General features: G+C 40.2%; 1 protein-coding gene across 9 annotated transcripts in view; it reads left to right on the top strand.

The window, feature by feature from the left end:
- The window catches only part of itpr1b (inositol 1,4,5-trisphosphate receptor, type 1b), a 542,905-nt gene that overhangs the window by 432,920 nt on the left and 94,476 nt on the right, over positions 1-15,509 (top strand). For all 9 annotated transcript variants that reach the window (XM_072280628.1, XM_072280634.1, XM_072280631.1 and 6 more), the window contains 5 exons: positions 476-671; positions 6,339-6,437; positions 7,355-7,488; positions 12,687-12,852; positions 13,925-14,085. In XM_072280628.1, coding sequence (XP_072136729.1) covers positions 476-671; positions 6,339-6,437; positions 7,355-7,488; positions 12,687-12,852; positions 13,925-14,085 — 756 coding nt within the window. The remainder of the gene's footprint in view (positions 1-475; positions 672-6,338; positions 6,438-7,354; positions 7,489-12,686; positions 12,853-13,924; positions 14,086-15,509) is intronic.

Raw genomic sequence — 15,509 nt, 5'->3', positions numbered from 1 at the left:
TCCAAAGCCACTTTGACAAAAGTTTAATGAAATTTTACACTTTGTGTGCTTATTGTTTCATGTGACAACCTAATGAAGGTATATCATAAGCACAAGAGATTCTGTAGATGCTGGTTATCCAGAATATACAAACACAAAATGTTGAGGAACTCAGTAGGTATGGAGAGGAATAAACAGTCAACGGTTTTTCAGAGGCCCATCTGATGTCCTGATGAAGGATCTTGACCCAAAACTTTGACTGTTCATTCTTCTCCACAGATACTGCCTGACATTCTGAGTTTCTCCAGCATTTTGTGTGTGTTAAGGAAAATATATTCTTACTACAAGAGAATTGTTACTGAAGAAATTCTGAACTGTATTTACTGGAATAGATTGGTCTTTCTTGTCAGATCTTTTGTTTAACTTCATTGTTGCTTGGATTACTTTTTAGGGCAGTTGAAGGTTGGAAGTAATAATGATTTTGTTTATTTTTCAGCTTTTTGACCTAGTTTACAGAGAGGAGACATTGCTGAATGTCATTAAGAGTGTTACTCGGAATGGCCGCTCCATCATTCTGACTGCTGTACTGGCCCTTATCTTAGTCTATCTGTTTTCTATAGTTGGCTTTTTGTTTTTCAAAGATGACTTCATCCTGGCAGTGGATAAGGTGCCAAATAAAACCTACTGGGCAGGTAAGATCATCATATTGAGGGGGGAAAACTATGGTTTGGGATGGGATGGGCTCTTACAGAGTTAACGTTTTTGGATGTGGGTGTTAAGTGGGTACGTACTTAGTTAGGCAGTTCTATATTGTGATTCCCTACAAAATGAGTTCCATTTTTTTGTAACATCTTTGGAAATCACTGGCCTTGTAAATGTATATCAGACTAGGCAAAGCACAGCCCTTGGAGACACAAGAGACTGCAGATTCTGGAATCTGGAGCAACAGACAAAATGCTGAAGAACTTGGCATCCTGAAGTGAAATGGACAGTCAAAATTTAAGGTTATGTCTAGATGAAAGGCTTTGATGCAGAACATCAGAAGTTCAAATTTTGCTATATATGTATAAAGTCACTCTGATATGCTCTCAATCCTAAAAGGGTCTTTTGGGAATCAAAAAATGAGAGGAGAAGGATTTATCTAACAGCAACATGTTGGGAGATAAAGGGTCAATGAAAAGCCTGCCTGAATCTCCAAATGGCCTCCCACACACATCTTGATGGTGAATTCCATTTCTGAATTTGCCTCCACCTCTTTCCTCTTAGACTTCCTTGTCACTGTCCTCCCCCAGTGTCCCTGATTTCATCCTCCTGCTAAACCCCTCCTCACACCACCAAAGTGGCCAACCCTGTCATCTCATCCTCCCTGAAATTCCTCCCTGAAATGCCAGCTGACTCCATCACTTCCCTAATGGGAAGAACAGAGTCATCTGCCCCTCCCTGCAGATGTTGCCATGATCTTCTCCCTCAGCTACTCCCAACCTACAGGGAAGAAGACAGCTCCATTGATGCCAATAAATACATTAGTCCCATCATCTATTCTGTTGGTGACTTGCTGTCACAACCTTGCGTGCACTGTATTTTTAAGGCAACTCTCTGTTAATGACAAGACTAAAAATTGTGGAGATAGAAAAGGATTAGAATCTTCAGCTGCAAAAATATCTAAAAAGCTTTGCACAGGCCTACAACATTGAATAGGAAGTTAAACTTTAGATATACGAGTTTAAGGTGGAAAGAAAGGCAATCATGTGTTCTGTTGTGAGCTACGCACCCCAAAAAGGTGCAGTATCAATGGACCAGAAGGATCTATTCCTGGTTTGCCATTGTTATTTAAAAGAAGTATTGCAGAAATGTGAGTTGTGGCCCTTTTAAGCTTAGAATGTGGGGCACTGACCCAAATCAAGGCTTTTAAAATGATATTTTACAATGTGTGTATTGATGCTGTTTCCTTTGTCTGGAAGGATGAGGGAAATTATTTAAATTAGAGTTGTCCATTCAGAAGTTGCATCTGAACCACCTTTTCATGCACAAGCAGAGGAGATCTTCATTTTAATTAAAATTGGACAAATCTAATTGAGGTAGGCAATGCTACAAGGGGTCAATTGGCCTGCTGCTGTTCTGAGATAATCTGGAAACTTTACAATAAGGCTTATCCTTGCAATAGTTTGGAATTTGGAGTCTGCATTTACAAGCACTCTGTTATGAGTCGTCAAGATATTGCAGTATTTATTCTCAAATACAGATCCAATCCTTGACACAGACTATAGTTAACTGCATAGATTATTCACAGGTTACACCTCATAAAAAGCTATTGCATTAGGTAATAATAATAAAACTCAGTTCCCAATCTTGATGCTCCCTTACAATGCATGCAGTAAATTTAATTACTCTTTTAGCTTCATAAATATCATTATCAATTGAAAACCTTGGTTTCTAGCTGACAGTTATACTGTTGGTATTGAAGATTTCAGAGTCTGGACAATATTGCACCATTAAGTTCGTTTTGAAGGACATCATTGGGGGAGATAATTGTGAGCTTTAGTATTTGCTAAAAGTATAAAATGTCTGTGTACAAATGCTTATTTGTGCTTGCAGTATATTAAACAACAAAATCTAACAAATGCATAATGTGCTACATGTAAATGTGAAGAGGCAAAGAACAGTGTATGATATTTGTGTCTTTTAACAAAGAGCCTATTTGGCTCACTCAAGATTAGGTCCACTCTCAAGGTTAAAAGAAATGAAGGCTATGACATAGTATAATGGAGCTGAAGTAACATTATATGTGCTAAAATCTCAGAGGATTAGGTTTCACAAAGTACCATCAAATATTTTCTTTCATTCTTGTTTGTCAGCGCAGGCAAGGTTAGAGTTTTGGGGAATTGAGTGCAAGCTGTTGAAGTCACTGTGGACTCATGAGAGCATGGATGATCTTGCTTAGAATGTGAAATCCTGGACTTCGTCAGAACAGTTCGTGTAAGGCAGAAGATCAGCAGAGATGAATTTTAGATCAAGCTATCTATAATTAGCATGTTGTGATAATACTTTGAAAGTTTTATTTTGAATTCTATTGTCAGAGAAGTATCCTCCCAAGGGATTTAGTATCCAAGTACCCCATGTGAACTCTGTCCTCTGTTGCACAAGTGCACGCAGTAGAGAATGTCTAGGCTCAGTTCGCAAACCAAGAATCCATAGTGCTTTCAGCCACGTTTCTGAGTTTAACCTGTAAATATCAACATAGAGATACTTCCCTGCAACTCATTCAGCTCTGACAACTCAATTAGAATTTTGATATTCATTGTCAATACTCAGCTGAGGTTTGCAGTGTTTTGGTACCCATTGGCTTGACCAGTCTGTCCAGCTCATCATCTGCATTACTCGAGGACAACTGTGTACAGGTGTCCAATTATAAAATGAAGTATTTATAAAATACTCATTTTATTTCAAACTTTTATCTAGAACTATGCTATTTAGAATTACACTTGGCAAGGCAGAAGTTCGAAGCCTGCTGAGTAGCTTGTATATGTGAAGGATCCCTAGTGAGTGGCAAAGTCTGCTTACTGCTTGCTGTGAAACGTGCTCTTTGTCGGCATCCTAGTGTTGGTATCAGAAAGGTTATCTGCTGAGACACATGTAAAACTGAATCTGCAGTTGTTCACACTGACATGTAAATGTCAAACTGTTGATTCTATTAACTCTCACAGAGTTTGGAAGAAATTCTTCTTCTAATGATGGCCTTCATTGGAATTATTTCCATCTTTATTTTCGGGCTGTACAAACCTTTGGGTTTGGAAGGTGACTGTAGAGTAAGAGAAGGGGACCACTGGGCAGAGTTCGAGCTGTCACTTGTGTGTGCGTGATGCACTGGTGTGTTTGGTGATATCAAGCACTCTTTTGCCTTTGGCATCTCATGTCCAAAATTTAACCCCACCCAAGTCTGATCTCTCAGGCCCTGAGGCATCCACCTTCCTCCATGTAGAGAGTTTGCCACTCTCTTTACTGACGTTGTGGTTGGTTACTCCATGCTCCAGCACATTCCTGACCATGCCCACCACCGTCCTTTCTTTTACTAACTTCCTCCATAATTTCTAATCTTTGTGAAGGCAATTCAGGTGAACGCACATTTCACGGTACAGATGTCTTGAGTCTTTTCGTGCACAAAGAATTTTCTTGCATGGAGAAAACCAGAGTGATGACAAATCAAACTGTGGGGTATAAAGGATACTTTTAATACTTTCAATATGATATTTTTGAACTGAGACCAACAAAACTAGTCCTCAAGAAGGTGATTCTGGCCTTGGAAGCAGATACAGTCATTAACCTGGAGTTATAATTTTTTGTGAAGGAACCATTTTCCAACAGAGTTCTGCAAGTCAGGCAATCATCAACCCCCTGCCCCACTCACATTTTGCAGTTGTAGATGTTGAGTGTCCTTTGCTGGACAAGTCCAATGACATGGGTCAAGACTGAGTAAATGAGGATAGAGATGGGAAGACATAAACCATGCCGTAATTTGTGTTCTCGGTTGATTGCTGGCGTCCTACAAAATTCCTTTGCAGAGTGTGCAGATAATATGCAGGAGACGCAAGGAGCTCAGAATAAGATGTACTGTCTTTATTTGAAGACCACTCAAATGTCAAATTTCTGTAAAAGATGCAGTGCAGACAGCAGTGGTCATTATTGTTTGCAATCAGTAACACTTGCACTACAGGGTTGAAAGAGGCTATAGTAAAACTCTGATAATCAAGTGTCTGATTGATGGTTTGGCATTAGTTTCAGTTTTCTATGCTCTCGATGGATTCTTTGGAAAAATTGATCAATGAAGTGAATCATAAGTAGCTACAGGTATATATAGGAGTAGATTCAGTAGTCTGGAAAACCTGCTAGTCCAGAATCATCAAACTTCAAAGGGTGTGGAATGATTGGCATTTTACTCTAATTTGCGTTCTGTGAGCTTACACTGGAAGGCAGGTGCACTCAGCTAATTCTGTGGGTGAGTGATTGAACAACTAGAAACTACAGTAAGTGAAAACGCGGATGTTGCAATGCATGAAACGGAGTTGAGGATAGTAGCCGCCTTTATACTGCTTTACCTTCTTTCGCAAACTATGCTTGAGGTTCCCTATTGTAATCATAATGTAACGAGACGACGTCAATAGAGCCACAAGTTCTGACCACATAGTTAGAAATAGGAACAAAATAAAACCAGGAAAAAGATTTAAAAAATACCCTTGGCATCTTGCCACGAAAGGATCCTTAATAGCACTTCAACCCTCAGCAGAGGTTTCTGATTTATTGTGTTCTTTTTTTTTGTAAGAGTTGTGAATGAATTCAAAAACATTTATAAAGTACTAGGAAAGTATATGCAAGGTGAAATGATCAGCGTAATCACTTTTCCAGTTATCTCACTGTGAATTAGCAGTTCATTCTGACATCTGTAGGGGAAATCCAGTTGGGTGCAAGAGGTCTCCACTTTTGCTGATCAGCAATAATAATTTGGGACTCTGCTGATCAACGTGTGGAAATGTTTCATGAAGTGGATAAATCAGCTTACTTTCTTCAAAGGCTCTGTAGATCAATTCCAATATTAGCTGGAGATTACCTTCCTGAAGATAGAAAGGTGTGTATATTGTAAAGAAAGGAACAAGGCATTTTTCAGGCATTACTGATGGAAGCTCAGGTTCTAAGCTATTAACTAAATTAGGATATTGGTTAAGAAAATGAACTTTGAATCCCTTCACTTTTTCTTATAAAAACTTGACTTTCATTTTTCAATTAAGGTCAAAAATGGAGTTGAGGTGTCTTATGGGGCCCCGGTAGCACAGCAGTTAGTGAGACTATTACAGCTGAGGGAGTTCCGGAGTTCGGAGTTTGATTCTGGCACCATTCTTTAAGGAGCATGTCCTCCACATGGAGTGCTCATGGTTTTTCCTGGGTGCTCCAGTTTCCTCCACAGTCCAAAGCTATACCGTGAGGGTTAATTGGTCTTGTAAATTGTCTCGTGATGAGGTTAGGGTTAATTGGGTTTGTTGGGGATTGCCAGGGCAGCATTACTCAAAGAGCAAGAAGGCCCTACTCCATGCTGAATCACTAAAATGAAAAATAAATCTTGCATATCTTCTGCCATTTTCTTTTAACTTTGTATTCAACAGAGTTTGCATAGCGTATTGTATTCATGGATCTGAAAGGAATGATATGTTTCTGGTCCTGTGAAGTGCCGATTATTCTTTGTAATGATAGTGCAAGTGTCATCTTTTTATGATGTGTGCTAACTCTTCAAGAATAGAAAATCATATGAATCTCTTCAAAACCTCCTAAATACTGTTGAGTCTGATGTCTTTTTCCAATTTTTTTTTTAGAAGATGCAGCATCAATGGCAGAAGAAATGCTCACCACTGATATCTGTCGCCTGGGCAATGGAGAGAACTGTTCAACACTTTACTCCATGGAGAGTAATGGTAAGATGACTATGGTTTCCATCTGCATGGCTAGTGACAGCATGAAGCAACTTGCTGTGCTAAAGAGTTAGAAGGACATTTGCTGGTGTGCTGTGAATTCAGAGTAGTTTTAAAAGTCACGTAAGTGCAAGGTGTTGCATTTTGGAAAATTAAATGTAGGGCCCTGTGTCATCTTCTCGAAGAAGGCCCTTAAAGCACAAGTATATTGATCACTGAAATTGGAGTCACGGGTAGACAGGGCAGTGAGAAGGCATTTGGCCTTCATAAGTCAGGGAATTGAATATAAATGATGGGAGGTCTTGGTGCGGTTGTGTAGGACAATGGTGAGGCCACATCAGAGGTATTACATTGGTTGCACTGTAATAGGAAAGTTTTATAAACTGGAAAGACTGCTGAAAAAATTGAAATGCATGTTGCAGGTCTTGGGGGATTGAGTCTGGACAGGCTAGGTTTTTATTCCTTGGAACATATGTGACTTAGGGGTGATCTTATAAAGGTGTATAATATCATGAAGGGCAGAAACGGGTAATTGCACTCATTTTTTTTTCCCATGATTGGAGAATCAAGAATTGGAAGTCGAAGGCTTAAGATGAAAGGTGAAAAGTTTAATGGGAACTTTAAGAGCAACATTTTTTTTTACTTGTAACGCTCAGTTATATTGGCTCATTTTAAATTTAACATAAAAAAAGAAAGACCCCGTACATATACAAAGGGTAGTATACTACAGCTTTTAAAAACCAGCTGGCGAGGTGCATGGATTAGAAAGGTTCAGAAGGTTATGGGCCAAGCACTGCCAATGAGACTAGCTTGGATAAGGCATCTTGGCTGACATGGGCCAGTTAGGCCGAAGAGCCTGTTTCTGTGCTGTTTAACTATCACTCTGTCTCAGGCCTAATGTAAGAATTCTTCTCAATCAGAGTTGCTTTCTGAGAATGAAGAGGACTCGGAGCACACCTGTGAAACCTTGTTTATGTGCATCATTACTGTACTCAGCCACGGGCTGCGAAGTGGAGGAGGTGTAGGAGATGTGCTCAGGAAACCTTCCAAAGAGGTATGGAACATTTTTATATAGAACTGTTCGTAGAACAATTATTGGACACAAATACCATGCAATTATTCAGATAGCAATAATATACACATTATTGATACCAAAAATAACTATATAGTTACCAATGCTTTTCAGTGGTCTGATAGTGCTCCAATTGATGTGCTGTGCAGTTTCTACAGCATCTCTCCCTCTCCAGTGAAGCAACCTGTCAATGAATTGATGGCATACATCATTGATGTTGGGCATCCATTTCAGATAGATGTCAGTATTAAATGTTGTGGATTTTTTTTTTTACTTTTAATAATTAATAATGTGAACTGCCAGTTAAATCATCAGTTTGCATCAACATTAAGTAAATATATCAGTTACTTTTGTGAAATGGTGATGTGGAAACTGATAAGGATTCGACGACGGACATTTGGAACTAATTGGCAGAGTGTATAGGAGAGCCGGGTGAGTTGAATGTGGATATTGGGCAGATGGTACCAGGTGGGGCAGGGAGACAAAACTGAATGATGATGGGTTGATGGGGAGAGGAGAGTTGGTAGTGGTGGGAATGGTTTGGAAAAAAATGAGCTGAGTGAAACTGGCTGGATCACAATGGAATGCAGTTGTGGTTTATTTTCCACTGTACTAGAGTTTTGAAGAATGAGAAATAATAAGGTAAAGGAGCAGAATTAGGCCATTCAGCCCATCAAGTCTGCTCTGCCATTCCATCATGCCTGATTTATTATCCCTGTCATCCCATCCTCTTGTCTTTGCTCCATAACCTTTGATGCCCTCACTAATCAAGAACATGTCAACCGCCACTTTAAATATACCCACTGACTTGGCTTCCACAGGCATCTGTGGCAATAAATTCTACACACTGACCTGGAATTCTTCCTCATCTCTGTTATAAATAGACACCCCTCTATTCTGAGGCTGTGCCCTCTGGTCCTAGACTCACCCACTATAGGAAACTTCCTCTCCACCTCCACTCAATGCAGGCCTTTCAATATTTGATAGCTTTCAATGAAATCCACCCTTATTCTTCTAAATTCCAGCGGTACAGGCCCAGAGCTATCAAAGGCTCCTCATTATATTCTTGTCATCTCAAAATGAATGCTAACATTGCATTTGCCTTCCTTATCACTGACACAACCTGCAAGTTAACCTTTCAGGAATCCTGCGCAAGGACTCTCAAGTCCCTTTGCATCTCTGATTTCTGAATTTTCTCCCCATTCAAAAGATAGTGTGTGTCTTTATTCCTTCTACCAAAGTGCAAGAACATACACTTTCCTACAACTTAGTCCACCTGCCACTTCTTAGCCCATTCTCACAATCTATCTAAGTCCTTCTGTAGTCTCCCTGCTTTCTCAACACAACCTCTACCTATCTTTGTATTGTCCACAAATCTGGCCACAAAACCATCAATTCCATCATCCACATCCTTGACATATATAGTAAAAAGAAGTGATCCCAACACCACCCCTTGCAGAGCACTGCTAGTCACCTGAAGCCAGCTGGAAAAAGCCCCCCTTATTCCCACTCTTTGCCTCCTGCCAATCAATTAATCTTCTATCAATCTTACTGAAATTTACAAGATTCTGAATGGGATTAACATGGTGGATAATGTTTCTCCACGTCATAGTATCTAGAAACATAGAAACATAGAAAATAGGTGCAGGAGTAGGCCATTCGGCCCTTCAAGCCTGCACCGCCATTCAGTACGATCATGGCTGATCACCCAACTCAGAACCCTGTACCTGCCTTCTCTCCATACCCCCGATCCCTTTAGCCACAAGGGCCTTATCTAACTCCCTCTTAAATATAGCCAATGAACTGGCCTCAACTGTTTCCTGTGGCAGAGAATTCCACAGATTCACCACTCTCTGTGTGAAGAAGTTTTTCCTCATCTCGGTCCTAAAAGGCTTCCCCTTTATCCTCAAACTGTGACCCCTCGTTCTGGACTTCCCCAACATTGGGAACAATCTTCCTACATCTAGCCTGTCCAATCTCTTTAGAATTTTATACGTTTCAATAAGATCCCCCCTCAATCTTCTGAATTCCAGAGAGTATAAGCCTAGTCAATCCAGTCTTTCATCATGTGAAAGTCCTGCCATCCCAGGAATCAATCTGGTGAACCTTCTTTGTACTCCCTCTTTGGCAAGAATATCTTTCCTCAGATTAGGGGACCAAAACTGCATGCAATACTCTAGGTGTGGTCTCACCAAGGCCTTGTACAACTGCAGTAGTACCTCCCTGCTCCTCTACTCAAATCCTCTTGCTATGAATGCTAGCATACCATTCGCCTTTTTCACCGCCTGCTATACCTGCATGCCCACTTTCAATGACTGGTGTACAATGACACCCAGGTCTTGTTGCACCTCCCCTTTTCCTAATCGGCCACCATTCAGTTAATAATCTGTTTTCCTGTTCTTGCCACCGAAGTGGATAACTGCACATTTATCCACATTAAATTGCATCTGCCATGAATTTGCCCACTCACCTAACCTATCCAAGTCACCCTGCATCCTCCTCACAGCTAACACTGCTGCCCAGCTTCGTGTCATCCGCAAACTTGGAGATGCTGCATTTAATTCCATCATTCAAGTCATTAATATATATTGTAAACAACTGGGGTCCCAGCACTGAGCCTTGCGGTACCCCTCTAGTCACTGCCTGCCATTCTGAAAAGGTCCCATTTATTCCCACTCTTTGCTTCCTGTCTGCCAACCAATTCTCTATCCACATCAAAACCATACCCCCAATACCATGTGCTTTAAGTTTGCACACCAATCTCCTGTGTGGGACCTTGTCAAAAGCCTTTTGAAAATCCAAATATACCAGATCCACTGGTTATCCCCTATCCACTCTACTAGTTACATCCTCAAAAAATTCTATGAGGTTCGTCAGACATGATTTTCCTTTCACAAATCCATGCTGACTTTGTCCGGTAATTTCACTGCTTTCCAAATGTGCTGTTATCACATCTTTGATAACTGACTCTAGCATTTTCTCCACCACCGATGTCAGGCTTACCGGTCTATAATTCCCTGGTTTCTCTCTCCCTCCTTTTTTAAAAAACGGGGTTACATTAGCCACCCTCCAATCCTCAGGAACTAGTCCAGAATCTAAAGAGTTTTGAAAAATTATCACTAGTACATCCACTATTTCTTGTGCTACTTCCTTAAGCACTCTGGGATGCAGACCATCTGGCCCGGGGGATTTATCTGCCTTCAATCCCTTCAATTTACCTAACACCACTTCCCTACTAACATGTATTTCCCTCAGTTCCTCCATCTCACTAGACCCTCGGTCCCCTACTATTTCCAGAAGATTATTTATGTCCTCCTTAGTGAAGACAGAACGAAAGTAGTTATTCAATTGGTCTGCCATGTCCTTGTTCCCCATGATCAATTCACCTGTTTCTGACTGTAAGGGACCTACATTTGTCTTAACCAATCTTTTTCTTTTCACATATCTATAAAAGCTTTTACAGTCAGTTTTTATGTTCCCTGCCAGCTTTCTCTCATAACAGGAATTCTGCAGATGCTGGAAATTCAAGCAACACACACAAAAGTTGCTGGTGAACGCAGCAGGCCAGGCAGCATTTCTAGGACGAGGTGCAGTTGACGTTTCAGGCCGAGACCCTTCGTCAGGACTAACTCTCATAATCTTTTTTCCCTTTCCTAATTAAGTCCTTTCTCCCAGTCCTCAGGTGTGCCGCTTTTTCTGGCTAATTTGTATGCTTCTTCTTTGGAATTGATACTATCCCTAATTTCCCTTGTCAGCCGCGGGTGCACTACCTTCCCTGGTTTATTCTTTTGCCAAACTGGGATGAACAATTGTTGCAGTTCATCCATGTGATCTTTAAATGCTTGCCATTGCATATCCACCGTCAATCCTTTAAGTGTCATTTGCCAGTCTATCTTAGTTAATCCACATCTCATACCTTCAAATTTACCCTTCTTTAAGTTCAGAACCTTTATTACTGAATTAACTATATCATTCTCCATCTTAATGAAGAATTCCACCATATTATGGTCACTCTTACCCAAAGGGTCTCGCATGACAAGATTGCTAACTAACCCTTCCTCATTGCTCAAAACCCAGTCTAGAATAGCCTGCTCTCTAGTTGGTTCCTCAACATGTTGGTTCAGAAAACCATCCCGCATACATTCCAAGAAATCCTCTTCCTCAGCACCCTTACCAATTTGGTTCACCCAGTCTATATGTAGATTGAAGTCGCCCATTATAACTGCTGTTCCTTTATTGCACTTATTTCTAATTTCCTATTTAATGCCATCCCCAACCTCACTACTACTGTTAGGTGGCCTGTACACAACTCCCACCAGCGTTTTCTGACCCTTAGTGGTCGATATGGGCAGCTCTACCCATATCGATTCTGCATCCTCCCGGCTAATATCCTTCCTTTCTATTGCGTTAATCTCCTCTCTAACCAGCAACGCCACCCCACCTCCTTTTCTTTCATGTCTATCCCTCCTGAATATTGAATATCCCTGAATGTTGAGCTCCCATCCTTGGTCACCCTGGAGCCATGTCTCTGTGATCCCAACTATATCATATTCATTAATAACTATCTGCACATTCAATTCATCCACCTTGTTACGAATGCTCCTTGCATTGACACACAAAGCCTCCAGGCTTGCTTTTACAACACTCTTAGCCCTTATACAATTATGTTGAAAAGTGGCCCTTTTTGATTTTTGCCCTGGATTTGCCAGCCTGCCACTTTTACTTTTCACCTTACTACTTTTTGCTTCTACCCTCATTTTACATCCCTCTGTCTCTCTGCACTTGTTTCCATTCCCCTGCCACATTAGTTTAAATCCTCCTGAACAACAGTAGCAAATGTTCCCCCTGGATATCTGAAGCTACAAGGCAGGGTTTTGGAAGAAGGTATCAACTGTTTTGTAAGCACCTCATGACACTTTGGAGTCTCTGTCTTGAGGTTTGTGGAGGTGCAGAGCCTGAGTCCACCTGAGATTGAAATTGCTAAGGGACTCAAAGGGTGAGAGGTTATCCCAAACAGGAAAGGATTGGTGAGGTAATTGATCAGCCCTGATCTTATTGGATGGTGGAGCTGACATATGGGGCTGTATGACTTACTCCTTTTTCTGTTTCTTTGGTTCTTCTTTTTTGAAGCACTTGTCTGCTTTAAAATGTAACTTAATTAGGTTACTCATTCTTTGCAGGAGCCACTGTTTGCTGCACGTGTGGTCTATGACCTTCTCTTCTTCTTCATGGTCATCATCATTGTCTTGAACCTGATCTTTGGTGTCATCATTGACACGTTTGCTGACTTGAGGAGCGAGAAACAGAAGAAGGAAGAAGTCCTGAAAACTACCTGCTTCATTTGTGGTAGGCCTATAAAGTTTGCTATCTAATAAGGTATTTGAAGAAATGTTAAGATCCCAGTAAATTATTTAAAATTGTTTTATACAAAATTTTCAGAAAATGAGTTGTGAATTTCAGAATGAGAATGTCAGAAAATGAATAACTTCAGCTATCGAGGAAGCACTAAATCAGGGGTTCCCAACCTGGGGCCAACAGAACCTTTGATAATGGTACGGATCCAAGGCATTAAAAAGTTTGGAGACCCCTTTTCTGAGTAGTCAAGCCTAACCTATTCATTGAGACATGCAAGTTAAATGTCTCATGACACTCCTTCATCATCCTGTCCTTCAGTCAATAAAGAAATTGGGTTGATAAGTCTGATCCTCTCTACAATTTCTAATAATGAAGGGGATTGAATTGAAAATTCAGAAATTTGGGCAGGGGTAGGCATCTTGGATGTGGTTACATTTTTCCTGTCTTGTAGTCGAGAATGAAGGCACACAATCTCAGGTTACAGGCAAATTCTTTTCAGAATTAAAAGAGAAATTTGCAATATAATCAAGAAAGGTGATTTGCCATTGATTGTTTTGGATGGCAGAGCAGGATCAGAGGACTAAATGGTTTCCTATCTTCTATGTTCTCTGAGTCAAGGTGAAAAGACCCAGATGTTGTAAATTGGAAATAAAATGTGAAGCACACAAATTCTCATTTGCTGAAAACTCAGAAAAATCTACTCATACCAAGAAAGCTTGTTGTCTGCAATGCGTTTAACTTTTAGGCATTGCGGGTATAGATGATGTTGTACAGTAAAAGCGGATGTCACAATATTGAACATTACAAGCAAAAAAAGACTCAAAGCTCTCGGGAGCTGTGTTAAATGTGACATCAACTTTGTCAGGTTACATGATCTTTTCAAATGACACAAAATATCTGGTGTAGTTGTGCATTTACTTACTTGTAAATGAGTAGACTTAATGTAATGGATTCATCTGCCTCTTGGGAGCTTGCTATGAAAGTGGTATGACCCACTACTGCATGCACTGGTTGCAGATGCATTTAGTCTCACACTTGTTGATTAGTTAATTCCCTTTTCTAGGTTTGGAAAGGGATAAATTTGACAACAAGACGGTTACATTTGAAGAACACATCAAAGAGGAGCATAACATGTGGCATTATCTGTGCTTTATTGTCTTGGTGAAAGTCAAGGACTCCACAGAGTACACTGGGCCAGAGAGCTATGTAGCAGAGATGATCAAGGTAGGTGACAGCTCTCTAATGCAGAGCTGATTTTCGTTGTGACTGGTATAAATTTCATACACAAGGTGATGTGCAGATGTCACCATGTTAAGTGCCTTGTACAAGATCAGTAAATTCCATAAAAATAAGCAAGGTGGATACTGCACCTTGTGAAGAAGTTCTTGACCGGTCTACATTGAAAGAAAACATGTTGTCAAATTCTGAAACACAAGAGTGAACTAATTTATTGAGGCTAAAAATGATCTGCTTTTGTGGAAAAGATCATTTAAAGAACAGTTGATTTTCAGTAAGAAAGTTGTTGGGATATCCATTTGACATATAGTATCTATGTGTGAAAAGTAAGATGTATGAAGTAAAGTTTGATTCAAAGATGTCTGCACCAAGATGCATGAATGCCAAAGGCTTTTAAATGATGAAGCTACTGCAAATCTAGGATGCCAAGGGACATGAAATAGCATGTGCAACCAGGGTTTGGTTTCTACAAACTAAGATGTCTCCCATTGCAGATGGAGATCAGTTGTAAACAGTTATTTCCCCTTATTCTTTGGAATGTTTTCTTTTTCCGCTTTGGCCTTCCTTTTTTTTATTGTAATTTGAGAATGAGGCAAGTTGACAGCAAGGATTGAAGGGAGATCGGCATCCTGGAGATGCAAAGAAATGGTATTACGAATTAGTCTATAAACCTCAATTTTGTTGATTGAGGTTAAAATCTTCTTATAGACCTTTTAAAAGAGGACAGAAGAGAGTGCTTGCAGTCAGAAAAGGATGAGACTTTCTCAAGAGGTTGCAAATGCTCGAATATGGAACTGAAAGCAATCTGCTGGAAAAACTCAGTGGGTCAGGTAGCATTTGTGGAAGGAACTGGACAGTAAATATTTCAGGTCTAGAGTTTCAACTGGATTCACATCCCTGACCTGAAATATCAACTGCCTTTCCATTGGTGCTGCCTAACCTGCAGAGTTCCTCCAACAATTTGTTTTTTTTTCCCCCAAGAGACTATCACTATTGTGAAGAGTTAGACGTAGTTAGGTCATGTTATTGTAGGACAAGAACTTAAGACTGTTTATCTTCTGTCATCTCTGCCATTCAGCGGGAACAACACTGACCTTTTACCCTGACCACTGACCTGCACTAATCTGATTCCCTTCATATCTCATCATATATTTTGTCTTGAAAAAATTCTGCCTAACAGCAGGTCTCTTGGTTAGGAATTTCCAAAAATTGATATTGCTCTTGCTTAGCAGGTGACCAACCTGTAGTATGTTCATGTAAAGCAATTGAAAAAATTGCTGATTATAACATGATGTGTTTAAGAAGAAAGATAGACTTTATGCAATGGCTCTAGCAAAGGATTAGTCATGAAAGTGGATGGGATTAACTTGGATGGGACACTTTTGTCAGTATGGACCAGTCTAGTCAAATCT

The sequence above is a fragment of the Mobula birostris genome, chromosome 16, assembly GCF_030028105.1.
Source record: "Mobula birostris isolate sMobBir1 chromosome 16, sMobBir1.hap1, whole genome shotgun sequence".
Classification (NCBI taxonomy): domain Eukaryota; kingdom Metazoa; phylum Chordata; class Chondrichthyes; order Myliobatiformes; family Myliobatidae; genus Mobula; species Mobula birostris.
Note: the sequence above shows the minus strand (reverse complement) of the source record. Positions and strands in the feature narration are given on the sequence as shown.